Source organism: Rhinolophus ferrumequinum, chromosome 15 (genome assembly GCF_004115265.2).
Source record: "Rhinolophus ferrumequinum isolate MPI-CBG mRhiFer1 chromosome 15, mRhiFer1_v1.p, whole genome shotgun sequence".
NCBI classification, from domain to species: domain Eukaryota; kingdom Metazoa; phylum Chordata; class Mammalia; order Chiroptera; family Rhinolophidae; genus Rhinolophus; species Rhinolophus ferrumequinum.
Genome location: NC_046298.1, coordinates 3,691,694 through 3,718,750, shown reverse-complemented (window position 1 = coordinate 3,718,750; position 27,057 = coordinate 3,691,694). Strand labels below are relative to the sequence as shown.

The 27,057-nt window shown below is 44.0% G+C and overlaps 1 protein-coding gene across 1 annotated transcript in view; it reads right to left on the bottom strand.

Annotated features, from left to right (window-relative positions):
• LONP2 (lon peptidase 2, peroxisomal) overlaps positions 1–27,057 on the bottom strand; it is a 63,300-nt gene that overhangs the window by 1,128 nt on the left and 35,115 nt on the right. The window contains exons 11-14 of the mRNA XM_033129134.1: positions 25,732–25,865; positions 8,837–8,979; positions 2,587–2,794; positions 1,965–2,155 (exon numbers count right to left, since the gene is read on the bottom strand). Coding sequence (XP_032985025.1) covers positions 1,965–2,155; positions 2,587–2,794; positions 8,837–8,979; positions 25,732–25,865 — 676 coding nt within the window. The remainder of the gene's footprint in view (positions 1–1,964; positions 2,156–2,586; positions 2,795–8,836; positions 8,980–25,731; positions 25,866–27,057) is intronic.

Genomic DNA, 27,057 nt, shown 5'->3' with positions numbered 1-27,057 from the left:
GGCCCCCAGCCCCGTCAGCCTTCGGATGGCGGGCCTGGGCTGCTCACGGCACGAGGGGAGGGGAGAGAGCCCTGCGTCGTCGGCAGAGCCCAGCCAGGCCTCTGCGGAATCCCTCACCTACAGAAACAGCACAGCGCAGCTCACTGTTGGGGTGGGGTGTCATGCAGCAGCAGGTAACAGCGGCCGGTCACACCTCCTAGAACGTGCAGTCCGGGGAGCCAGCCCTCTCGGAGCCTCTGGCCACCTGCACAGCTGCCATCCCTACCCCACTGCCATCCTCTTCCAACGTTTTTCCTTTATGCAGCGGAAGTGCACTTTCAAAGGACCTTCAGAAAGTGTAAGATAAATGGATTCCTTGCATATACATGCAAGGAATGCCTGTTTCACTTTCACACTTGACTGACAGTAAAGCTGTGTATACAACACTGGATTTAAATAGTTTTCCTGCAGAGTGTTAAAGGTATTGGACATCCAGTGTCACGCACAGATGAGACAGATGAGAAAGCTTCCCTTTGATCTGAAAAGTCACGGGGAAGAAACCTGTTTCCTACATGGTGTAGGCCCTTGCAATCTGAAGAGAACATTCAACTCTAGGAAACGTTCCATTATTTCTTTGGTAATTTGTTCTATTCCGTTTTCTGTTTGCTAGAACTCCTGCCAGATTGTTTTCCTATGACTGTTTTCTTTGACCCATTCTAAAACGACAGCTTTGAGCCCTGGCCGGTGTCATACCCGTTCTTGCATTCTGTTCTCTCCAGCCTGAGCAGGTCTCTCCCCTAGATGCCGCTGGTCGGCTTCACCTCTCGGCCACTGCAGCACCCCCTCTGCTGGCTGGGAAGCCTTTGCCCCCAACCTGCTCCTGCTCCTGCCTGTGCCCCCTGGCTCTGAGCCGGCGTGTCCCCAGATCCCTGCTGGGAAGGCTGTCTCCCCCCAGTTCATCACCAGGACACGTGGATGTCGCAGAAGCAGCTGAACTACCGGCTGATGACTCCCCACTCATTTCTGAGGGTGAGAATTTATTCCCTGTATCCTGACCGAGGAAACTGACAAGTTAGTTCATGGTCAGTAAAGCACACCTAGTACTAGCTACTCCTGTGACCTGGAATGAAACAGTTCCTGCCCTAGGAGGGTAAGACAGGTCAGCCGTTCCTTCTGAGGACAGACCTACAGAACGGCATCATGAGGGCTTGGAACGGGACTTATTGACTTACTGGGGAACTGAGAGCCTTTTTAGTGACCTTAATTGGTGACTCTATGATCTGCTTTCACCATTACCTCAGAAAATAAAGATGCTCTTACAATAAAGACATTCCTTTTTTTCTCATTTTGCTATGAACCTGCCAAAATTCTGTTGTGGACTGGTATAGGTAACCAGTGACTTACAGCCCTCAATGGTCCCCCAAGTTCTATGTATTTTATCAGGTTTTTACAAGTAGTTTAGGATATGGCCCCATCTGGATGGAATGGTTTCCAAATTTAGCAACCAGCCATGGTTAGTCTTTATTACAGTTTCCATTTGTACTGCATTTTTTTTCCTATAAATCCATCAACGATAGTAATCTAAGTTATCTCTAGGAGGACAGGCGGCCTCCCAGGAACTTCAAAAGGTGAGAACTGGGCTCAAAGTTTGAAAATTGCTGCTCTCCTATTTCATACCTATGTTAGATATTTAACAATTTGCTACTTAGAGCAAAGCCTCAAATCTTCACCTGAAAAACTGGTATTTCTGATGACCAGACTGATACTTTTTTCCGTTAGCAAGTCTAAATTCTTAAAGGGGGAATTCTTTTATTTGATCATAATTTAAAAATATGAATTAGTTACAGGTATAAAAATTTAATATGTATTTAAAACTAAGGAATTCACGGGAAGAAGGCAAACCACTGTTAATTTCAATTTAACGGTACGGTTAATTAAAAATTAAAAAATTAAAAAACCATCCTCATAAGTTTCTTCATACTTACTGGGAGAACAAGACCTCTCAGAGTAATTTCACCAGTCATGGCTACATCTGAACGAACCAGCCGCCCACTAAAAAGTGAGGCGAGACAGGTTACTATGGTAACTCCAGCCGACGGTCCATCTTTAGTGACAGCTCCAGCTGGGAAGTGCAGATGGATGTCTGTGTTGTCAAGAAGATCAAAATTTCCAGAAGCTTTAAAAAGGGAAAAAGGATTTTAATGTAGAAAAATTAAACCTATTTTATTTTTCTCCTAAAAAAGAAAATCCCAGAGAGAAAAATGAAATGTTTTGGGTAAACGACTCCTTCAAAATATTAATGGGTAGTCCAACTAGAGCGGGGGTCTAGAAGCTTCTTTCTATTCCCAGTAGGATTAAAAACAAAACGAAGCCTTGGACTTCGTGTCTAGTTCCTAGTTCAGGCACTCGCCAGACAGTCCAAACGTGGGAACTAGCATTTCCATGGGGTTCAAATCAAGGTTTGTACTTCAGTGAAGATGTGTAAACCAGTCATTCAGAGCTCGTCTTGATCTTCATCACACAACTGGGACATGCCACCTAGATCCTGACCCAAAGGCTCCTCCCGCCCGCTCCCAGCCGTGTCTGACCCGGGGCCTGGTCACTCACCATTAGTCAGATGGTATTTCTTTGCGTTGCTGCGGAGCCAGCTAATAGCGAGGTGGGCAGACTCCTTCATGACGTCCCCCAATTGGCCAGTGAGAGTTAGCTGGCCTTCGCCATCCATCCGACTTGCCTCCACAAACATGATTTCCCCCCCTAAGGGGGTCCAAGCCAAACCTATGGCCACTCCGGGCTGACTCAGGCGCTCAGACACCTTGAGAGCAAGTAGGAAAGGATCCGTCAGGTCAACAAGAGCAATCATTTCCGGGCTGACGGACCCAAATGCAAGGGGCCACTTCTCCCTCCAGGGCTTAAGTTGAAGCCACACCCCAAGTGCTTATGACCTCGCATGATTTGGAGTCACTCTTACCACTTACTATGGATGGCTTTCTGCCAGGAAAAAGCTGAACTTCCTCTGGCATTTATCCGAAGCAATTTTACCTTAAAATATGCACGGATAACCGACTCTTAAGAGCCACATCGAATTACACATCTCCTAATATTCAAGGAACAAACCTAACTGTTCTGTGTACTTAAACACTTTTATTGGCTGCATATTTAGAAATACTCCAGATCCTAAGTTCATTTCAGGAATCATGAATTTGTTTCAGGAAGTAGAAACCTCTTTTTTACCATACATTTCGGAAGTGTTGGTTCCAGAGGCCGAGGGTGAAGGCAGACTTTAAAGCCTCTCGATTTCCCTTCTGTGCCGCTCATCTTTACTTTCTCTTCCTGCCGCAGACACTGAAATCCCACGTGATTTCTAAGATCCTTCCCGTGTGTGTGTGTGTGTGTGTATGTATGTAGGCCACATGCTGCCTCAGTGCCACTTCAAACTGAATGTGTCACCTGCGATCACGAGCCTAGGCGATGAGCCAAACAGATGAACACATCCAAGTCATGAAAACACATAAAGGAACAATAGAACGTCACGCTAACATTCACTGCACCCTGTGGCCTCAGCATTTCTTATCCTATAGAAGCTGTCGTGTCAGAGGACCTGGGCACAGAACATCAAGCCAGCACTCATCCAACGCGAAGCGTTCCCACCGCCAGGCGACTTCCTCAGCAAGGAGCAGCAGGGGCTGGAGCCCGAGTTTCGGGCTGCTGACACTTACTCCTTTCCTGGTGAAAACCCTGATTTTAAAACGTCCTCTAAAAATCACAGGTGGCAGCCATGAAGCTATGAGTAGCCAACATACAGCCTATGTGGGGGGTTGGCTGTGTATTTTACAAGCTGAGTGCTCACTGACTGCATGTGACAAGTCAGAGACTGGAGGCCACAGTGCACGGCTGGCTGAGGGACATGGAGCACCAGACTCTCCCCGCTGCTCTGGCGCTCCTCCGCTCGTGATTACTCAAGGAGAGAGACACAGAAGATCACCATGCAAAGGAGAACAGAAACAACCATTTCTACGTGTCCACAAGGCCTGTTTTATCTAATCAAGTCAGATCTCTCTGCCTTAATGACATCGAGTTTGGGTGGGATTTTAGAAGTTCCTGTTTTACCACATGGTGAGGGTTCTAATAGTAACCTGAGATGTCACTAATGACACATCTGTAACAACATTCGTGGGTGGAGTTCCTCTCAAACCCAGACTCTGATCAAGGCTCAGAGTTACCGAAGAAGGAAGGAAGCTTAAACTCGACTTGGAGTCATACTCTTCAAGGGCACATGTTCTGAAACAAACAAGTACTGGGTTTCCATGCACTGTCCCCTCAGAAGCGACCAGAATGCCAGTAAACATGACTTTCAAGGAGAAGACACACGCTCCTTCCTCGCCGTTTCCAGCCGTCTGCATTTAACCCCTTTGCACAGAACACTATTTTACAGCCTTCCTCAGTAAAGGATCCAACACAATCATTTCAAAACTGTTTATCTACTCGTACTTCTATCGGTGTCTAATTCCACAACTGCTTGGTGGGGTCAAGGGTTCCATGCGTCAGGACAGGCCCAGGCTTGACGCTCAGATGTTTCCCATGACAGCCAAGTGGCACGTCAGCATCTCAAGTTTGTTTTTGTTGCTCAATTTCCCACTGGTATATTCCTACACTTCAGTTTCCTCACCTGTTAACTAAATCTTGTTCAAAACATTCTTATCATGTAAATACGCAGACCAAGAAAAGTGTTTAAAATATTTAACGAAAACCTAATTAATACCAGATGATGTCTCATCAACACTTCAGTGACAGCGGTATTTGAGACGCACCTGAATGTTTAATCACTGCCAACTGCAGACCGTTCTTCCCTTATGACTGATTCAAAAAAGTGACGTTTGACTGCAGTAGTAAGGACGTACAATTCTGTGTGTCCCTTCCAAGCCTTGACCAACACTTGGTGTTTTTAACCTGTTCTGCACTAGTGCAGCCCCGGCAGAGGGACCAAGAGCAGGACCTTCAGCAGGGCTCCGCCAGATGGAGCCAGCTCCATCACATGTCATAGATCCAGGGGTACGAGAGGGAACAGCTCCAGGACGCCAGAGGCTCCAGGACATGAGAGAGAGGCGGTTACACTCCCGCCCGGGGAGTACGACAACAGAGTATCTCCAGAGCCCTGAGGAGGCACGGGTCAGAGGAGAGGCTGAGCAGTTCTGGGCGGAGAAGGGCCAGGAAGCCACCGTAAGAGGCCAGCAGGGGCCAAGGACTGAAGATGTGAATGACACTGGTCTTTCCAGGACAAGAATGGTTCCACGCCAAGCACGAAGCCCGGGCTGTCAGCTGGCTGTGCTGTGTGTGCAGGCTGGTTCTGCAGTGATGTTGACACTGTAAATTAGTCCCCTTTACAGCTCATGCAGCACTTTTTACGCTCCTGCCAGGGCTGTCACCACAGCAGCCACCCATCTGCCAACTTCTTTAGTCTTTGTGCTGAGATCCTAAGCCTTGAATTCATGAATATTTGGTTTTTCTAGTTGTGAATTTGTTTTAGTGGCATTTAAAGAAGGGGATGTCAGGTAACGTTTCCCTGGAGAGGTGCTGGGTCCGCCCTGCCCTCTTGCAGCAGCACTCAACAGCCCGTCCGGGCTGATCCTGGCACTGTTAAGCGCCGCTGCTTTCAGACCCTCCCGGCGGGGCCTTGTCTTGGCCCACCGAGCTTGTGGTGGGGTCCTGGCCAGACCAAGCATGCACATCTCTGCCATCCCACGGGGCGCGGGCACAGCTTGCTGAAACGCAGGGGCTGCAGGGGCATTTATGGCCGTGGTTCTGTTGGGCAGCTTGTGCGTGTCCATGGCCCGCCCATTTCTGGTGCCTGGTTTTCTGTCTCAAAGGCCAGTATCCTGACTGGGATCTCCTGTGGTTCACCTCAGTGTGCTCTGTTCAGGATGCCTTTAAAATCTGCACGTTTGGCCTCCTTTCCCTCTATTATTATTCTTCTCTTACAAGGGCAGTGACCTCCAGATAAGCACATACCACTGTCAGAAGCCAATACAGAGCGAAGCATACTCAGGTGACAATCCTGGGATGAGCAGGCTGCACAGGATGTAGGCACTTGTGGCTGGATGGCTGGTTTAGAGGCTGAAAGTTAATGGTATCCTGGAAAGCCTGGAGCTTACTTATTCTGTTTGTGTCACTACAGTTACCATCTGTGAGTTTAAGACTGTCACCAGAGATAAACAGCAACTTTTTTTTTTTTTTTTGTCAACTGCAAGACTGGGACGCTAGGATATGTATGTAACGACGTGGAGGCCTCACTAGGATGAAAATGGAAGTGACAAGATTCTCATTCCTCCCCAAAGATGTTCGTGTAATCAATAAAAGTGATTGTCACTGAGTTGACCACTGCCAACGGCCACCGCATAACTGAGCAGATCAGTCAGTGACGCGTCACTGTGCCCACACCTGGCCTGAACCCAGAGGCCTGCAATGTACCCGCTCTTCCTCTCAGCCTGCAGGGAGAGCTTTCATTTTACTGTATTTTTAAAAAAGTGTATCTGGCTGGTCTTGTTTCCTTAGGAAACTTGACTGTATTTGAAAAGGCAACTTAAGATACTATTCCTGAATTTGAAATTTAGACTACACTCCTAGAAGTCATTTTTCAAGCAGTTTACAGAACTCTAAGGGGATGTAATTCTTTAATACAAGTGTGCCTATCACCTTTCTTCCTCACTGTCATTCTCAAGGTCAGGAACACTTTTGGTACCAATGCATTTTTGCAGACCCGTCATGAAAGTACAGAGCACCGAGGCTGGTGGAAGGTCGTTCAGCGCAGGCACAGAAGCAGGATTCTAAAAACAGCAGGGATTTCTTTTTTGGTGATTGGGAGCAGTAGCTCTGTTTCTTTTTAGGGAGTCTGGTGGTTGCAGGAACCAATGTATGTGCATTCTGTAGCACGCAGCAGGCACAGTGGGGGAGCTTTGTGTCCCTGAACCCCCCAATTGTACAGCCATCTGCAAACAGCCACGTGGTCACCCTGTGAGGAAGCTGCCTTGCTGCTCTCAGGGCCCATCCCGCCTCCCTTCCCGAGCCGGGCCCTGGGGAGCCGGCTGCGGCTGCGGCTGCGTCTCCCTCACACACAGCTCCGCCCTCAGCACTGCCCTGGGTCTCTGCGGCCAATAAGCCCCCTAACCCCCTCCTAACTCCAACGGCAGCTTCCTCACCTGAACCTGGCCTCTTCCGGGTCCTTGCCAGCAAGGGGTACCGCACCTCCTGGGAGACCTGCACGTCCAACACCCGCTCCCCGACCTTCGCGTTCTGATCCTTCACGCTCACCTGTACTCAAGACCATCAGTTCTACCAGCTTCTCATTACAGCGCAGCCCTGGCCTCGCTTCCTTCTCTCTGGGCAACGAGAAACACCTCTGACCCATCGTTACAGTCATTCCCTTGGGAAGAACCCATGTTTGCGCCCGGCTTCAGTACACGCAGCGGGCAGCCTCGCGCAGACCACTTTCTCCCTCACACTTTGGATCTCACCCCGTCTCACTTCCCGAAGACTTGGGGACACGCCCCTCCAGGCACATCAGTCCTGCTCCCTTCTGGATTATTCTCACGAAGCACTCTGCCGCTGACCTCCACGCTCCCTTCCAGCTGCCTCATTTCTCGCTGTCATCACAGCAAACTTCAGAAGCCAGTTGCCTACTCATTAATTTGATTTCCCCAGCTCCCATTCTCTCTTTGACACTCCTGAGTCTACTACCCTCCCCACCACCCACTGCGAACCCCCACTTTCGAGGCCACCGACAACCTCCACGCTCTCAAATCCAACAGACAGCACTGCCGTTCCCTCCTCCTGGAGCACAGCAGCCTTCCCCTTACCTGGTTGCTGTTCCTGAGTCTGCTCTGTCTGCTCTTCTCTACACGTACTTTTCCTTGGGTGAACTCAACATTCTGGGACTTGATCCTCTATTTTCTGACAACTCTTGTGATTTTTATCTCTACTCAGAGGATCTCTCCTCTGAGCAGTGATCTGCACGTCCAAGGGTACCCACTCAGATGCCTCACAGGTTTTGCAGACTTATGTTCAAAATGGAGCTTTCCATTGCCTTTTCACCACCCCCACTAGTCTTTCCAATCTCAGTGAATGGCAGTGCCACACAGACGTCCTGTCTCTCTAGCCAGAACCCTGGAGATCCCTTTTCACTGCCGTTTCCTTCATTCCCCACATGTGATCCATCAGAAGTATGAAACCATTTTGTCTAGTAACTAACCTGTAAATAAAAGCTCACAGAAGCATCCTATAAAATTATCAAAACGCCTCAGCAGTCAGATTCAAACACTTGTTTCCATCCAGCTGCCTTAACTCAGTCCTGGAGGAAGACAGGTGGCCACAGGGCTAGACCTGTCCGTGGCCTTAACTGAAAGGAAGTACTGACAATGAGACAATGGATTGCTGGAGGACGCCACCTGGACCTGCACTAGAGCGGTCTGAAGCTGCAGTGAGGCTCCCCTTTTCAGGTATGTTGTGCGAGATTGTTTCCCTACTTCCTTCCCCCACGCCTTTGATAGCACAGAGAAACCCTTAAGTAGAGCACATACACGAGGCATGCAGAATGGGGAAGAAAGTCCGAGACACTGTCTGACACGGGGACCAGATGGCAGAGGAAGCTCACACTGCGACTCTGAGAGGCCATGGCCAGGGTCTCGGGCTCTGAGAAGCCGCATTACCATAGTAAGCACTAAAATTCAGTACAGAGAAAGCAGGTTTCCAACTGTAAGACAAACTCCAGATGCTAAAACACCCACTTCCACTTCTTCCCCAATCTATTAAGCAGCCCCCAGAGGAAACTGGTGTGCACCAACATAAACATGAGAATGAGTACCTCCATTTCGTACATTGGGGGCCCAAGGATGTCCTTCAGAGCGTGGAAATCAATCAGGATTGGCATTTCCGGTGGCAGAGCCAAGTCAGCGGTGTCCCCGATCGATTCAGCCTTTGTGTCTTCTAAGACGTGTTCTCTGCAACCTGAGAGAGAAAACATTAGGAATTCCCAGGGACTGGCAGGTTTTGGAATTCATTAGCAGTGGACATCCCACAGAGCACCCCTGACACCAGCAGTCCAGTCACCTTTACGCATTTATAAGGCACAAACCCTCGCCCATGCACCTGGGGCTCGGGCAGAAGAGTTAGTCTTTCAAGAGACCCGTGAGGTGACATCATGCCCTGCCTGTTCTCTTACTTTCACTCCAGGAGGGTAGTGACCTTGCTGTTTTCTTTTTAACCATTATATTCTTTAGCCAAGATCAATGCCTGGCACTCGTCAACTAATGGCCTGTAGAGGCCAGATGTCCAGCGTCAAATGCAGTAGACTACCTGTACAATTCGGTGAGAGCCACGGAACCCAAGCTTTTAAATTCCCTCTTCAGAGGGGTCCCATCAGATGTCGTGTTTCCTGGTAGGACCCATATAAGCGAGACCGCTTTTGTAATCATACAGCTCAACTCTAAGATTATCATTTTCCAATTAAAATAAATATAACTGGCAGTGCCAGGCTGGGAAGAGGAAATCCCTGTCATAAGGGACTATTTCCTTACCTGCCTAAGCGCGTCGGTTGGGGACAACTTGTCTAAGCACTGACTCGTGTGGGTTTGAGCCCCGACATGCGGGGAGCAGGAACCAACTGACCGAGAAGACCACGTTTCCTGAGGGTATTTGTAATTCCAGTTTGAGTAAAGAGAAATGTTACTTAAGTCGGGAGACAGAAATCTAAAATGAGTAGAGTAGAGGCTTCAAAAATGTAGGAAATATTTGGCTCTATTCTTCCTCATTCCTAGCTTTTTTCTTTTAATTTCGCCATAATTCTCCTAGTTCTTGTACTATTTCATGAAATGTTTTAAAATACTATCTTTATTACCCTTTTACACACAGCTTTCCTTCTGGAAATGTTTACTATATATATACAACATATAATAATTATAAAGTCACCTAACATTGTATATCTAAATATTTTTGTTTTGCTACGATTCTCCCATTCTTATAGCTCATGAAGTTAAAAGAACTGTTTCTCACTAACTCCTTTCCTTCCTGAAGCGATTACTGAATATGTTTAATAATATCAGACCCTCACTGTAGACTGCAGAGGTAACTGGAGACATCCTGGACTGTGCCTGAGTGACCTCCAGGTATGACAGCCTCGGGGTGACCTTCAGGTGAAGGTCAGCCTCCTCTCCTCTGGGCCCATGGGGCTCCTCACAAGACTGAGTCACGTGACTGATAGGAGAGAAACGGAACGCGGTTCAGGTTTCCTGCCGCTTGCTGGCTCTCTGACCGTATCCAGAGCATTCCACCCCTCACCACCCGTGTCTCTGCAGAACTCCTGTGAGAGGGAGAGAGAAAATCCTTTACAGACTGCGAAGGGCAGCGTCATACTGCATCCTAAGTGCAGACCCTGAGTTACACATATTCTCACAGTCCTCTCTCTGCAATGTCACTTGATCTTTCCAACTTCTTAGAGTGCTTTGTCTGTTTCACAAAATCTAGCAATTCCTGGGTCACTCAATAGCTTGTGGAAGTGGGAGATTTTCTGTTTGCAACGTATCTAAGCAATGTTGGTGCCCAAGGGTGGGAAGGCCCTCAGATGACAGTTCAGCTACCTGTAGATCCCGAGCAGAACAGAAGGCAGGTGTTACCGCTTCATTAAAATTAACGCACGGACAGAAAGGCACTATCTGTGTAAGGTTACTGCAGCCTAGAGACGAAGCCTCTGAAACTTCAGCCGACGCCGGCGGCTGTGCGTTTCTCTAGCCTGTTGTGCTGTGTGATGGGCTTTTCTGTTGCCGGCCTGGCTTCCACTGTCACAGGAGGGAGTCAGGCAGGACGGGTGAGAGCCAACCCCACTTACGTAACCGACGCTTCAGGCATGCAGCCCTTTGCCAGTGGAGTAGTGAGCTCGGTGCTCTGAGCACTGAGGGAGGGGTCGGGGCGGGCCACTTCTAATGCAAGGAGACCTCAGCACGTAAAAGATGGCAACTTACTTCAGGCTGTAGGCGCAGCAGCTGTGTTAGGAAAACTTCAATAAACTTAGAACTCATCTGTGCTTCAAGGGGTTCCATCATTAGAACACAAGCCCAGAGAAGTCAAGCTTAAGTCAGAAATGGTGCCAGCTGATCAGGAAAGACAGGCTAGCATTGGATTTTAAGAGTCAGCCATTGGACCTTGTGTAATGGAAAGTGAGAGTAAGGAAATACTAGATTTTCATGGAATCCACACTTTGATTCCTCATTAAAACAACAAACAAGTAAAACATCATCTCACAAAGATGCCACTCAAGAACGAGGCCCAGGTTACAGCTGCACCTTCTGACTCGCGTGCATGAGCTTTCCAGCGCTGCTCAGCTCTGGTGCCATGCGCTCCCTGGCCAGAAGGGATCAGCACTGAGAGGGGACAGAGCCAGAGTCCCCAGGACTCACTGCTGGCCTTCCCCACACCGTAACATTCTAACAAGATGGACTTTTCCAGGCTAGGCGAACAAAAACAATTTAAAAAGTTCGATTTCTCAATATAACATGGACCCTGTCCCACAAATCTTCCTACTGGAATCGCAACATTTTCGTCTTCCCTGTCCTTCTCTGGGGCTACAACAGTGGTTCTTAACAAATGATTAGATGTCACATAAAAAAATGATTAATTTCACCAAGAAGTGAAATTTAATTAAAAGCAGGATACCATTTTCTGGTTACCAAAATAAAGTAACTAGTAAACAAGTTTAAGAAACAACAAAGATCAATGTTAACGAGACTGTCTGAAACACTGTTGCTTATGGAAATATAAATTGGTTCAGTCTTTTAGGAAAGCCATTTGTCAATATACTGAAAGCCTCCCAAATATTCACAATCTCAGACCCAGTGATTCTATTTTGCAGGCAGGTGTCCTTGAGGACAACTGTTGTTGGGACAATGGAGCCAACAACACAGCCACTCATCGTGGTCCTACTATGTGTAGGTCCTACTATGTGTAATAGCAAACGTCCGATCCGATGTAAATCTCAACATCAGGAATATGGTGAAGCAAACTTTGGTACAGCCACCTGATAAAATACAGGCTCTAACACTGTTTCCCAAGTGTTTCCAAGTAATGTCAGAAAATTCTTTTGAAATAACGTCAAATTGAGGAAAGAGGAGGGTATAAAATTTCACATGGCATGAGTTTTGCTAATATACTATAAATATATATAAGAATGAATGTAATGATATAATCTAAAATGTTTACAGAAGTTACTCCCCGAGTTAGGAGATTAAGATTACAGAATGAAATAGCCAGTAAACCATAGTCTCCCATTCTGGCTCTGGCTTCTTAGTCGGCCTTGAAAAAAGTCACCGTCCTTCATATCTGCTTTTTGAATCAGTAAAACCACAATGATTATAGTATGCTGAGAGGAGCTGGGAGAATTTAGGAATGCTTAAATCTTTCCTATGTGGAGATGAGAGGAACTAGCATTTAGACGAATACTTAATACACTTCTAAGACTCACGTGTCTTACCTCACAGCCCCTTTCATTAGAAGAGAATAAACTGCTCTCTACCACCTCGTTCCACCCAGAACCCCACAGACAGGGCCTTGTCCACAGTCACACCACTGCTGCGAGTCACAGAAATGAAATGAATGTAAGAAAAAAGAAAAAGGTGTCAGGAATCAAGACGCTGCCCTATAACACATATTACTATTATTCGTGTAGTAAAATTTTCTTTACAATTTTGAAGTGTATTCTTAAAAGTAATAAAGTGCGACTAAATAGAGGTTGAAAAGAAAGGCCATGCAAAAATAAAATGAGTAGAATAAGCTAGCTCAACCCCACTCTTCAACTATTTCTTCACTGAAAAGAAAACGAAATTGTTCCGAAAATGGGAGGGAGCTCAGGTGTGTGTCAGCTGGTTTCCTCTGCCCGAGGTACCTCCCAGCTCTTTCCTCGGTATTATTGGCCTGCTTCGCGTCTAATTCAGGAGGCAGACAGGATGGGGAGGGTGTCACCAAGGGGATGACAGCAGCACAGGCTGCTGGTGGAGCAAGCGGGAGCCGTGGGCGTGCCCCGGGTGGGCCGCTCGGCCAGACTGGGGTGAGGGCATCACTACAATTAGGGAAGGACATTCTATAGCCCCAAACTCCTCAGGAGGGAGGATCAGGCTTCCCAAAGCAACTGTCCCTGGGCACGAGCAAGTGTTCCTTTCCACCCCCTTTCCCTCTGCCAGAGGAACACGGTTTCAATGGAAGCAGGCCCCACAGCCACAGTCACCGTGGCAAGAAGGGAGACAGAAAGCTGTGAAGAGGGGAGGAAAGGGGGAAGGATGGAAGGATGTCGTGTCTTAGAAAACTCCAGCAGCTTTCTGTTAAAAAAAAAAAAAAAGTTTCTTGCTTTTCGAATAAATCTTGCAACAAATGGCGTCTCCTGAGAGGTGATCCAACCCCTGGAAATAGCGCAGGCCAGGAACACAAAAAGGCGACCAACACCGACAGTTGCCCAGAACGTGGCAGAACAAAACTCCGCCTCCGCACGGACAGCCCCGGGTCCCCTGTAATCATTACACTCAAGACAGGAAAGGTGAGTTACCACTTACTATTGTCTGTGCACTGCTAACTTGAAGCACACACCACGACGTCAAGCCCAGTCTCGGGCTTTCAAAAGCTGTGTTTTGTGGTATGGGGATAAGAGAAACTCCTCAAGATTATGAAAAAAAGCATTCATTTTCACAAAGAGCAGATTTTTACTGCCTGCGGGGCAGTGAGGGAGGAGGAAAGGACGGGGTGTGCACGCATACCAGCCAGAGATCAAACCAGGCCAGAACGGGGTTAACGCTCCAACAGAAACGAATACTCCTTGTTTCTGTCACACTAACACACTATCCAGGGAAGCAGTTCCCTGGAAATGCCTAGGTCTCATTCTGAGGCTCAGCGCAGTACAGGAAGGACCAGGAATTCAAGAAGCATAGGCTAGAACCATGACATACAAAATTTTAAAAAGTGGGCAGAAAGTCAAAGACCTGGTCCAACCGTCCATTTTACACTAAAAAATACTGAGACCTGGGGAGGTTAAACCAACTGCCGGAAGCCCAGGGCAGAGCAGACAGCACAGGACTCCTGCCTCCCACCCAGCCAAGGGCACCTGTTGTCCCAACCTCAACTCCAGTCTAGAAAAGCTGCCATGAGCACTGCTGTCTGTTTGGGTCCCTGCTTTCGACTCTGCTGGGTATCTGGTGGTTCTAGGTTTCATTTTTTGGTGAACCGATGAGTTGTTTTTTACAGGAGATGTGCCATTTTACATTCCCACCAGCAATACACGAGTGTTTCAATTTCTCCACATCATCACCAATACTTGTTATTTTCCACTTTTTTTTTTTTTATTATAGCCATTGGTACTAGGTGTGAAGTAATATCTCATTGTGGTTTTCATTTGTATTTATTTAAGGACTAATGATGTTAACCATCCTTCCATGTACTTTTTGGCCATTTGTCTATCTTCTTTGGAGAAATGTGCATTCAAGTCCTTTGTTCATTTTTGAATTGAGTTGTTTTTTTCTGATATCAATCTCTTATCAGCTGTACGATTTGCAAGTTTTTTTCTCCCATTCTGTAGGTTATTTTTCACTTTCTTGATAGTCTTGTTACACAAAAGTTTTTAATTTTTACTTTTTTCGATTATTTATTTTTATTTTTTTAAATTAAAGTTTATTGGGGTAAACGTTTCTAATTTTGATGGAAGTCCAATTTATCTAGTTTCTTTTTTGTTGTCTATGCTTTTGGTGTCATATCCATGAAGTCATTGCCAAATCAAATGTCATGAAGATCTTCCCTCATATTTTATTCTAAGAGTTTTATAATTTTATCTCTTAAGCTTAGGTCATTGATCAGTTCTCAGTGAATTTTTGTATATGGTAGTATAAGGGTCCAACTTGATACTTTGCATGTGGGTGTCCAGTTTTCCCAGCACCATTTGTTAAAAAGACTTTCCTTTCCCCACTGAACGGTCTTGGCATCCTGGTTAAAAGTCACTTGACCATACATTAGCCTTTATTTCTGTCCTTTCTATTCCACTGATGTATCTGACTGTCCTTGTTCCAGCACCATGCTGTCTGAATTACTGAAGCTTTGTAGAAAGTTCAAAGTCAGGAGGTGTGGGTTCTCCAGTTTGTTCTTTTTTAAGATGGTTTTGGATATTTGGGGCCCGTTCCAGTTCCATGTGAATCTGAAGACTGGCTTTTCCATTTCTCTGGAAGAGATTGCATTGACTGTGTCGATCTTAACAACGTTAAGTCTTCCTATCCCTGAACACATATCTTTCCATTTACTTTTTAAATTTTTTCCCGGCAATGTTTTGTCGTTTCCAGCATACACGTCTTTCACCTCCTTGGTGAGATTTAATCTTAAGTATTTAATTCTCTCAGATGCTACTGTAAATGGAATTGCTTTCTGAACTTCCTTTTTGGAATGTTCACTTCCCTAATCTCTTTAAGCTTTCACTTCCTCATCTGAAATGACAGAAACAGCATCTACACTTCACAGAGTTGTGATGGATATAGGATATACAGGAATAACGAAGCATAACATAACCACCGAGTTTAGATTCGGAGCCAGTGTGCCCAGGTTAGAATCCTGACTGACATGAACTAGCTGTGAGTCTTGGGAACGTGACAACCTCTGTGCCTAAAAACAACACCTTATAGGGTGTTGGGTCGTTAGAGGATTAAATGAGTAAATATGTAAAATGCTTAGAACATTTTAGGCATTTCAGGAAGCACATTCCAGGAAGTTTATAAATGACAATTATCCTTTATGCCTGAATTATCACAACAGCCTACTAATTTGAGTTCTCTATCTAGCTTTCCCACTATCCGTTTTATTCACTATTTGTAAATGAGTTTTTCTAAATCACTGGTGTCATTACACGCTTCTAGACCTAAATTTCTTCACTAGTTTTTCTTCACAAATTAAGCAAATTCCTAACTTCTAAGAGTTGCATTCAAGACCCACGACAATAGAGTGCCGACTTTCCTTTCCAGGTGTAGCTGCGCCTCATTCTGGAATGCCTTTTAGGCAGAACGATACCACCACCAGCCCGTAACTCAACTAACATTCATGGAGCACAATCTTGGGTAAGAAACCGGGCCCCGATTCTTGATCCGTAACAAGAATTAAACTATTTACTGTAATAAGAATTGGGGTTATTTAATTCTTCAAGCTTAGTAACATCTGTGGACAAATCATCAAAATACTTATTAAGTTGACTTGCCAAAAAATTACTCAGTTTTTAATAATGCTGATTTTTGTCAAGCAAATATTTTTAAGCAGTAAAATTACTTATGTAACAAAAAGTATTACTGAATAATTTAAAAATTTTTTGCAAGTTGAATCCAACCACACTGGGCTCCTGAATTCTGCAGTAGGAGCAAAATGACACAGGTTGTTTTGCTGAACTGTACTTGTGAGCACTGTGCACGAGGTATAGTAACAGCTGCAGGCCGAGGTTGTGTGTGAACCAATGAAGGATCATGTTCACACGTTATTCTTGAACACACATGGGTGTATATGTGGATCCAGACCCTGTTTAGGCGCGATGAGATCTGTATAGGTGCAGTTATAAAAATGACGGAGATTTTTTATTCCCCCTAAACTGAGTCTACTTTAAAAAGTGAGCTGAGATGCTAAGATTGTAAGTGGTTTTGTTGTTTCTACCTCTGAGTTAAACTGACTATGGATACAATGCATCTGAGAACCTTCTCTTAGGAAGGCAGAAAGGGGAAAACAAAGTATTTTAAAAACAAATCAGAAAAACCTGAATGTTTCCAACCATATAATTTGTGCTGTCAGTTGCATGTTAGTCTTTTCCAGAAAACCATGCTCCCAGCCAGAGAAAGTGTGCTAAATGCAACTGAGATTCAAGTTACTGACCACGGCGGCAAGACATTTGTGCCTGCATATTTTCAATCTTTTTTTTTTTTTTTTATTAAAGGAACCAGCTGTAATGGAGAAATATGTGTGGATCAAATATCAAATGCCCAGAAAAACCTTCATGCTAGCGAGAAAGTCTTTTAAGTCCTTTCTGCCAATATGTTCATTATTTTGGGGATGATAAAATAAACTTAATATTACCAAATACAATTTCTTTCAAGTTTACCTACTAAGCATTTTACTACACAGTAATTATTGCGATATAGATGGAAATTATGATTGTGAACTATTTCTGAATTTTAGTAATAGTTACCTATTGATGAAAATAAAGAATATCAAAAAAGAGTGCTTGGAAAACTTTTTTTCCATTCATTTATCCATTAAAATTAATTTTGAGATGTAAGCAAATTACCACTTTGTCTCCATTTACTAAAAAGCCATTTAAGAAATTTACAATTCTATAATAAATAAAATGAAGCTTTCAATGATCAATTCAGTGCCTACACAGCACTTTAAAACCCAGCATTTATCTCACACCTAAAAATTATCTGTTTTTATGTATCTACCTCCCCCAATGGATAACATACCTACTTGCTGGTAGTTCTCTTCTATGATTCCCAGAATCCAATCCAGAAGTCAGCATACAGTAGGTGCTCAGTAAATGCTAGCTGACTCACTGATTAAATGAATCAGTATTATACAAGAGTCCAATACACAGGATCCTAACTTTGTACCACACACAGGAGCTTGCACCCCTGTCTCCAGTGGGTTTTCTGCATTAATACACCTCATTTCCTGTATTAGAGTCAGGAAATAGTCTTGGAGAATTGTTTTCATTAGTAGTTAAAATGCAGAGACCATTTGTAATATTAAAAAAAGTAAGTATTGTTTTTAGTATCTGGTAACTTAAAAGGCTGGTTTGGATAATCTATGACAACAACACCCAAAGGCCACTGAATCTTCCTGTATGATTTGTTAAATGGAACAATGACTTTTAAATTTTTTTGACAGTATTTGATTTTGCTGTCCCAAAACAGAATTTAAATAACAAACGTTTGGCTCCTATCATACATAAAGAGGGTTTTTCCTTCATTGCAGTGCAGCTTCTTTCTGGTCTACACAGGCCAATAAATCTCTTAAACCAGCTGATACTGATGAGGGAACAATGAGTGAATCAGTGTAAACGTCAGAAGAGTATCTAGTACGTTGTCACAATATCGGCAGTGCGTGCCAACATGGTATTTTCATCTCAACAACACACCCCACCTGCTTTAGCTGTTTGGACTAATATCCCTCCAAATGCAAAGGATTTAGCATAGAAAGTCTTATCTCTAGATTTAACTTTTTTATAATCTTGGTTTGCAAAATCCAGCCAGCTGGAACAGCACCCTACAAGCCCCAAAGCTTTCAGAACCAGCCCGCCAGGTGCCTTGGGACTAAAACTCGCTCTGAAGTCCGTACTTCTGAACAGTTAGCCTTAGCTCCTTTGACTATTAGAAATGTTTATTTATTTGTCCTGAGCCACTAATACAGTCACAGGAAAGGTAAGCAGGAACAGAGGAAGCAGCACTGTAAATACTGAAAATGCAAAGCTGAATTCAAACTTCTAAGCCCCACCTGTGTGACCTGCGTCTTTGATAAGAAATCAGCCCGAGTCTGATGGATGATTGCAACAGCACAAATGCCAATGCCAGCTCAGCGAAGTAAGTCCTTCTGACAATGAAGTGTCTTATGAGACTGTGACGACCACTGAACTGAACCTCTTCAATAGTCAATTCCATAGGGATAAACAGAAGCTGTCAAAGTTACGCTGCTTAAAGATTAGGGAAACGTAGGGCAATTTAAGTTCAGCCCCCGTAATCATATTAAAATTGTGACTTGTCACACTGTGTTCAAAGACCTTTTACCACCAGACACAGGCATTGCTCCAAAAATGCAAAATCTGACTTCGGAGAATAACAATCACAAATAAACAGCCAAATAAATTATCTGGTCTGTGGTTTTGGGTTCAGAGGCACACTCACAAATTACTCTCTTTTTTGTTCTGACTCTAGTCAGAAAGGAAGATAAGGGATTTAGGGTAAAATGCTTGAGGACTTTTATAGGTAACTAGAACCCAGTAACAGAAAATTCCCAATTATCCTTGTTTCACTAAAGACAGCTAACAGTTTTTTTTATGTCCACATCCCAAAACAATGCAATCCTCATTGAACGCTGACAAAGGTGCTCTGAACTGCTGCTGAAGAGGCATTCGTGTGCTCGTGGGTCTCACCGAGCTTTTCTCCCAGGAAGGCCCACTGTTCTTAACTGGTTCTGCAGCACACACATTTCCACTCTCCATTAACAGCCCAAATCATAGGTTTTCTTTAGAACGCTAAACAAACTATTTCAACTCTTGGAAATGGGGGTTGTATTACTAGAAATGAAATGTATAAAAGCCTTGTTTAAAATAAGCAAAAAAACCCATAAAAAAACCCCACCAAAAACACCGGGAAGGCCAGCCTTGCAGATGGTCCTGACAGCCCACGCTGTGCCATCTCTCGCCACACCAGGTTGGTGTGTGTGACCAACAGAATGTGGCAGGAGTGGTGATTGTAACAGATTGCAGCAGCTTCTGGCTCGGGCTGTGTCTCCCTCCACATCCCACACTCTCCAAGGAGGCCAGCGGCCACGTCGCGAGCCCCAGACAGGCCTGCGTGGTGCGGAGCTGCAGATCTGGCCAGCGGTCAGCAGGCACCGAGGTCTGTTCACAACCACATCAGTGAGCTTGGAAGCAGACGCTCCCTGACTCGAACCTTCGGTCGGACGACAGCTTGACTATAACGTCATGAGCAGTCTCGGGCCAGAACGAGCCAGCTCAAGCTGCTCCTGAATTTCTGACCCACAGATCCCGTGAGATGACAAATGTGAAAGGCTTTAATGTGCTAAGTTCCGTGATTTGTTACACAGCACTAGAGAACCAATGCAAAGACTAAGGGCCAGATCCTGCAACAACTAGAAGACTGCTCCACGGAGTGAAAGACACAGAATTAGCGGAAAGTTACACGAAGTGCAGCGGTTACTTCTGAAAAATAGATTTTTCATCAGTATAAGAAATGCATTCATGACAGTAGCCAGGAAAAGGGTCAAAAGTACCTGATTCTCCTGCAGGAACAGCTTCCTGTTTTGGTTACAAAGGAGTTACACTTAACTACCGCAAGGCACGCTTCAGGCTTGAGAAGTCAATGGCAGGAAGCCACAACCAAGAACCCTGAAAGGAGCCCGACAGAACATGAGTGTCCCAGAGAACTGGACGTGAGAAGGGCTAAGAGAAGAGCTAGCCTAGGAAGAGAGTGGGGGGAAGTGAGGACCGCCCAGCAGTGGGTGGGCGCAGACAGGCAGACCAGTGAGGACACGGTGTGCTCCCGCCCTTTGGCACCAGAGGCTCACTGAAGTGGCAGGAAACCTTCCTCAGCCAGCAGTCCTGCCGACGGTGAAGAGTGCGGTGGACTGGGAGAATAAAGTGAGTAAGGGAACCAGCGCGGTAAACTTCAGGTAATTTGTTTTGCTGTACCTTTAACTGTGAAGCTGTCTGGCAAGGATCTACCAAAAACTTAAGCCCATTGCATCTGCCGGCTCCCTCCACATCAGGCTGATCTCACTTTCTCCACAAGGCACATATGTCAGAGAAACAATACGTGTCAAAATGCAACCCGGTTAAACTGAGATCCAGACTCACTCAGTAAGATCTGTGGTCCAGCCAGCCCCGTGTTTCGTGGCCAGCAAGGGCCCAGGGAACTACCACCAGAGGGCAGGCATGTTTTCATGGACATCAAATCCTACTCCTTCTGACGCATACCACCCAACCACTTAGCCCCTTTTCCAATTTACAGCTTCCATTTTCTTGTGGACTGGGAGACAGCCAATTTACGAAGATGTGTGTGTGAAACACGGTCCAACAGGCAAGGCACAGTGTTTATTGGGGAATGTTGTGAAGGGATTTATGAGTTAAATCAGAGTCAAACTAGACAGCTACTGAGAATCGTATTCAACCGAGATTTTATTATAGTCAATTAGGTGTGATGAGTGGTGGCCCAATGATACAACACAAAGGCTATAATGCCTGGTAATTTCTTCCCAGGCTTTTTTCTGCCTACTTTGTCTATTACTATTTCTATTCAACATTTTCCTGGAGGTCCCAATAGTACATTAGGAAAGAAATGAAGTGAAAGGTATAATGATCAGAAAGTAAAAAGTAAAAACTGACCTTATTTACATGTGTGATGATTGACAGTATACAAGAAAATCCAAAAGAATCTACAGTTAGAATTAACAAGTCAATCTGGCAAGTCTGCTGGGTACAGGTCAGTATAATATTCCCATACACTAGCAACAAAAAGAATTAGAAAATAATTTAAAATACCATTTACAGTAATACACACATCAAGATCAAATAATTAGGAATTTATCTAAAGAAAAAATATGCAAAAGCTCACCACTGAAAACTATTAAAATACATTAAGACTTAAATAAAGCTAGTCATCAATCATTAGACAATATCAAATTGTCAATTCTCTCCAAGTGATTGAGATTCAATGTAATCACAAAGTATCAGGTTACTTATTTACTTATTTACTGGTAGAAATTGACAAGCTGATTTTAAAATTTATCTTGCTATCTGAAGGACTTGCAATAGCCAAGGAAATCTTTAAGAACCATGCTGGAAGACGTCCACTACCAGGTATCAGACTATCTGAGTCAGTCATTCTTGAAACTAGAATGATGCAGCCAAAGGCCCAAGTACCCATTCTTACCATCAGTTAGCCAGTTCAATTCATTTTTCCTCTAAGTGTTTATCTGAGATCGCCATAATGTAAACAGTTACAGTATTGCTTTAAGGGACATTCAAAAAGCTTAATTATAATGATATCTAACACACCTCATGAATAATTGTTAAATTTGTGTAAATATTGTCCCTTTTTTCCTAACCAGTTTTTCAGGTGACTTCTATGAGAATAAAAAATTAACATCTTGAGATTCATTAAATTTAATGTAGCTTCTCTAATAAATATTACTGTTTTTCAAAAATAACTGAGAGTGCTCCATATTCTGAGAAACTTCATAAGGCTTGGTTATAATACAAACCCTTTCGCTGAGGATACTTCTTGAAGGAAAAATCTTACTAGATATTAACAGACATCTCTGGTACCTGAGTACTTGAAGAAACGGACATTGGCCTAACTCTCGACAGAGAAGCATCCAAGTATGCAAATTGAATACAGAGAACATCTGTCCTTGGCTAAAGGCAGGCAAAAAGCAGAATAAAACTTTAGCCACTACTTTTATCTCTCAAACTAATATCCCAGAAAGGAAAAGCGCAGTTCAGAATACACTAATAACATACAGAAAGATACAGGCTGTGCTGCTTTTATGAACTAATTCCATATTTATAAGTAAGTGACCGAAACCATAAATATTCTTCCTCTAACAAAGATCAACTATTATCTTTCTATGATCCCACCTGCCTTTCAAACGCTGGCATTTTTGTTCTGTTTAACTGCCAGTTAAGACCCCACAAATACAAAAACAAACTGTTCACACAGACCAGTGTCTCTGGGCCTTCTCCACAAAGTTTGTTTGATACGCTGGAAAGGTTTCTGCCTGTTTTGAAGCTTGTGGCCTGACATTACTTTTTTTCCTGGCAGTAACTCTAACTCTAGCAATATTTTTAACATTAAAAACAACTCCCTCACTGTATTACTTGAAATTTCTACAACACCCTAATTTTAAATAATTCATTTCTTAATGAGAAACTTTCAGTTACTAAGCTAGCTCCATTTGAACTCTGTGGCACGAAACCCTAATAGAGACTTTGTAGAAATTCTTCTTTGGGCTTCGTTGAGGTCATAAAACACCAATTCAGGATTAGCTTATAATTCTCTTACTGGAATCTGGAGGACAGTCATCTACAGTGACTCAGGGGTATCTTACAATCTTAAAACCAGCTTATAGTTCACATGCCTCTAATAAAAACTACAACCAATACTATGCTCAAGAGAAAAGTATTTATGCTAATTATTTATTCATCTGGATGTCCTCAGTAATACTTTAACTACCCAAATATGCTTAACTATATTACCATTTAGAGGACAGTGTTTTTTTTTTTTTTTTCCCTTTTAAGGAGGGCACAGCTCACAGTAACCCATGTGGGGATCGAACCAGCAACCTTGGTGTTATTAGCACCACGCTCTAACCAACTGAGCTAACCGGCCACCCCCTATGTTACCATTTAGGATTTTTTTCTGTGAATCATGGATCAAAAAACAAATGTTATCACAAAAATCTGTACGTTCTCACACAGCTCCCAAGCTATATGAACAAGTTCTTGAATGTTTCTGGATTACCTTTAAATAGTTAATACTATCACAGATGTGTAGAAATATAAACACTGAGCACTACGTAACTATGAAGTTTCCTCTGACATCAAATCCGTCTGAAATGTATTATCATCAAAAACACACCATCTAGGGTGGCCAGTTGGCTCAGTTGGTTAGAGCGCAACCTCTTAACAAGGTTGCCAGTTCGATTCCCACATGGGCCAGTGAGCTGCGCCCTCCACAACTTAGAATGAAAACAACGGCTTGACTTGGAGCTGATGAGTGGATGGGTCCTGGAAAAACACACTGTTCCCCAATATGCCCCAATAAAAATTAAAGAATGAAAAACAAACAACCCCTCCCCCCAAAAACAAACCATCTAAATCCTAAACACAATTTTCAAAAAGAGTTATCTCCATAAGCTCTCTCTGCCTTTCTACTCTCCGACAAGAACAAAAAAACACTGGCTCAGTTGCTTATGGCCATAGTGCACAGAGAGTGTTCCAAGAACAAAAATGGGAAATTTGGGAGGATGTAGGCCTTACATGTAGAAAGGGAAAAAGGGAGACTTATGGGGGAAAATCACTCTGTAAATTATATAAATGTCTAACCACTACGCTGTACCTGAAACTCATATATTGTATGTCAACTGTAATTGAAAAATAAATTTTAAAAAGTCAATTAACACATATGTTGAATGTTATTTGTATTAGATACTGTGTCCTTACAATAAAGTGAGCTAGAAAAAAAAGAAATGCTATTAAGAAAAAGAGTAAGAAAAATAGGGAAAAACACCTCCATTCTCCACTGTCCCTGTGAGCTATACCAGTGATTCCAGTTTTGGCTCTTGGAAACTTTTTTAAAATTTCTTTTTAACTAAGTTGACATGCAGTATTACATTAGTTTTAGGTGTTTGGCACAGTGGCCACGACAGAAAGTCTAATACCCACCTGGCACCATACAGTTACAACGATATTACTGACCATATTCCCTGTGCTGTACTTTACATCCCTGTGACTTATTTTACAACTGGGAGTTTGTACTTCTTAATCCCCTTCCCCCCACACCATTCCTCCCACACCAGTGATTCAATTCTTGATAGGTTATCGTTCACCTGCGGCACTTTTTAATTATTCGGATTTTTGAAAATAGTGGTCTGAGTATGTGTTTATCCTTAGTTGCGCTCCAAATCCTATTAAAATGACAATTAAGAAACAAAAAGAGGAAAAACCCACAAGAACAAAAAGAATAAAAAGAAGGCAACAGCTGATAAGAGATGCTGGCAACATGTTGGAAAACAGAAAGTGGATGGACGAGAAGCAACACACTTAGCAGGCTAGAGAAAGTGGAAGCCTTAATGTCCGTGGGGGCGGGGGGCTACCCCTAAGATCCACAAAGGCTCAGGAATTTGAGGTACCCCTGAAAACACGGGTGAGGAGTGGGCCTAAAGACGAAGAATGCTCGTCAGTAAGAAACAATCAGAGCTTAGACTCCCTACCCCTCTCAGTCACCAGAAGACGGGGGTTTGCTCCCGGGAGAAAGGAACCAGTGGGAGCGGGGTGACGCATCGCGCTGGAAGGAGGACTCCACAAATGTCTGCTTTGCCGATGCTACCGCTGTTAATGCTTAGCAACGGGATGAAAAGCGGGGAAGACGAGTCGTGATCTGCTCACCGAGCCTGCCACAAACCACGGCTTCTCAACCACACTCCCCAGACTCCTTCACGGACACAGCAGAACAGCTAATAAATCTCCTGCCTATGAGCAAAGTTTCCAGTTCCCTACTGCTGGAGTCACGTTTGTCAGAGCAAGTCTGGGCAGCCCGTGTAGCAATATGCTAGGGTGAACAGGGACCCCCACCCAGGACTAGGCAGGAAGTCAAAACATTTTACTTGGGTACCAAAAAAAGTTCGTATTTGATGAATTCTAGTAATTGGACCCTTCCCTTTCTTTGCCTGTCATCACCTCCACATTATTTTTTTTTAAGTAATTTAAATTACATTTCAATTGGGTGGCTATCAAAGAAAGTGTGCGATAAAACAGGTCATTGGCGGTGAAGCCATCTGAGGGCAGAGACCTGCCTGCCAGCAGCACGCGGACAGCCTGGGGCTCTTACTGTTGTAACCACTTTCTTGGCTATAAATATTGAAAGACTTAACAATCTGAATCAGAAGGAAAAGGAGAACGCCGGAACCCATACACAAAGCTGACCATCGTTACACATCTGGAGAACTATACCCTTACAGCACTAGAATGCAGTGTTTTTCCAGCTCAAATGTTGCTCTTTGTAAAAGAGAATTCTCTTGATAAAATACATCACAGGCCAAGTTCTTACTTCCTCACTGGATGCAATGGCTGGGGGAGCAGTCTGTGCCCTTGCTCCGAGGCGAGCCCGCACCAACCCTCCGCACGCAGCCCTCTTCTGTCACTCACGCCTCGCCATCCCCCTCCCTCTCCCCCCAGAGCCCCTCAAGGTCACAGACCTTCTCCCTCCGTCGCATCAGAACGATCCAACTTGGCTTCTTTATGCTGTCCTTCGGCCACCTTCACAGCAACAGCTCGGCAAATGGCCCCAAGCTTCCGATCCAGAGAGCGAACCCCTGCCTCTCTGGTATACCTGTCATCAGAGAAAAGGATTTAATTTTTGCCTAAACACCAAAATTGGGTAGTAAAAATAGAAGTAACGTGATTAGCACTTACACGCAAGAAACAGTATACATTTAAAAGTTCATTACACTTTCATGAGTACTAACTCCCTCCCATTTAAAAACTGCTTATTAAAGGATTGTTATTTCTTAAATATTCAGCAGTATTTGCAGCTATACCTTTTACCTTTATACAGGTTCTCTTGAACTATGACCTGGACTTACAAATGAACCCCTGGTTCTTCAATTTCTAGTGCCCAAGTTAAACCGCAGCTTGTGAAACATCCTTTACTCCTTGCTGATATGTGTAAGAGCTTTCTTACACAAACTATGTCAACTTAAGAAACTTCTGGATACATTTATTATACTTGCAATAGTGCTGACAGAATCTGAAAAACAGAACATTCTTTTCCCACTAAAGCAAAACATAATCGGAGACAGAAATCTAGTTTTTACTAGGAACTGTGCTCATCACCTCTATTCATTGTATTTTCATTGTAGGGACTACTAAGGAAACAACAGTAAGTGATGCAAGCATTGTGATTTTGTGTAAAGGATACTAAATGTGGTTAAGCAGAGCTGTCTTAAAAAACTTGTATGTTAGACGCAAATTCCATAAACCACTTCACAAACAATTACACAGTACAACCATTTTTGGCCACCTAGCTTTGGAAGGATTTGAACAGGCAGTATCAGGTAGAGAATGCAGTTTTATCTGAAAACCTGGACTGGATTAAGCAGTCAGACATATATTCTAGACTTTAGGGAAGCAGATTTTTTTAAATTTTAATTTTTCAATGACAGTTGACATTCAATATTATATGAGTTTCAGGTGTACAGCATAGTGGTTAGACATTTATATAATTTACGAAGTGATCCCTGATAAGTCTAGTACCCACCCGCCACCATACACAATTATTACAATAGTACTGGCTATATTCCCTATGCTACACTTTACATCCTCATGATATTCTGTACCTGTCAATTTGTACTACTTAATCCCTTCCCTTTTTTCACCCAGCCCTCCCCCCAAACCTCTTCCCCTCAGGCAACCATCAATTTGCTCTCTGTAGCTATGAATCTGTTTCTGTTCTTCAGATTCCACATAAAAGTGAGATCAATGTGGAATCTGTCTGTTAGTCTGACTTATTTCACTCAGCACAA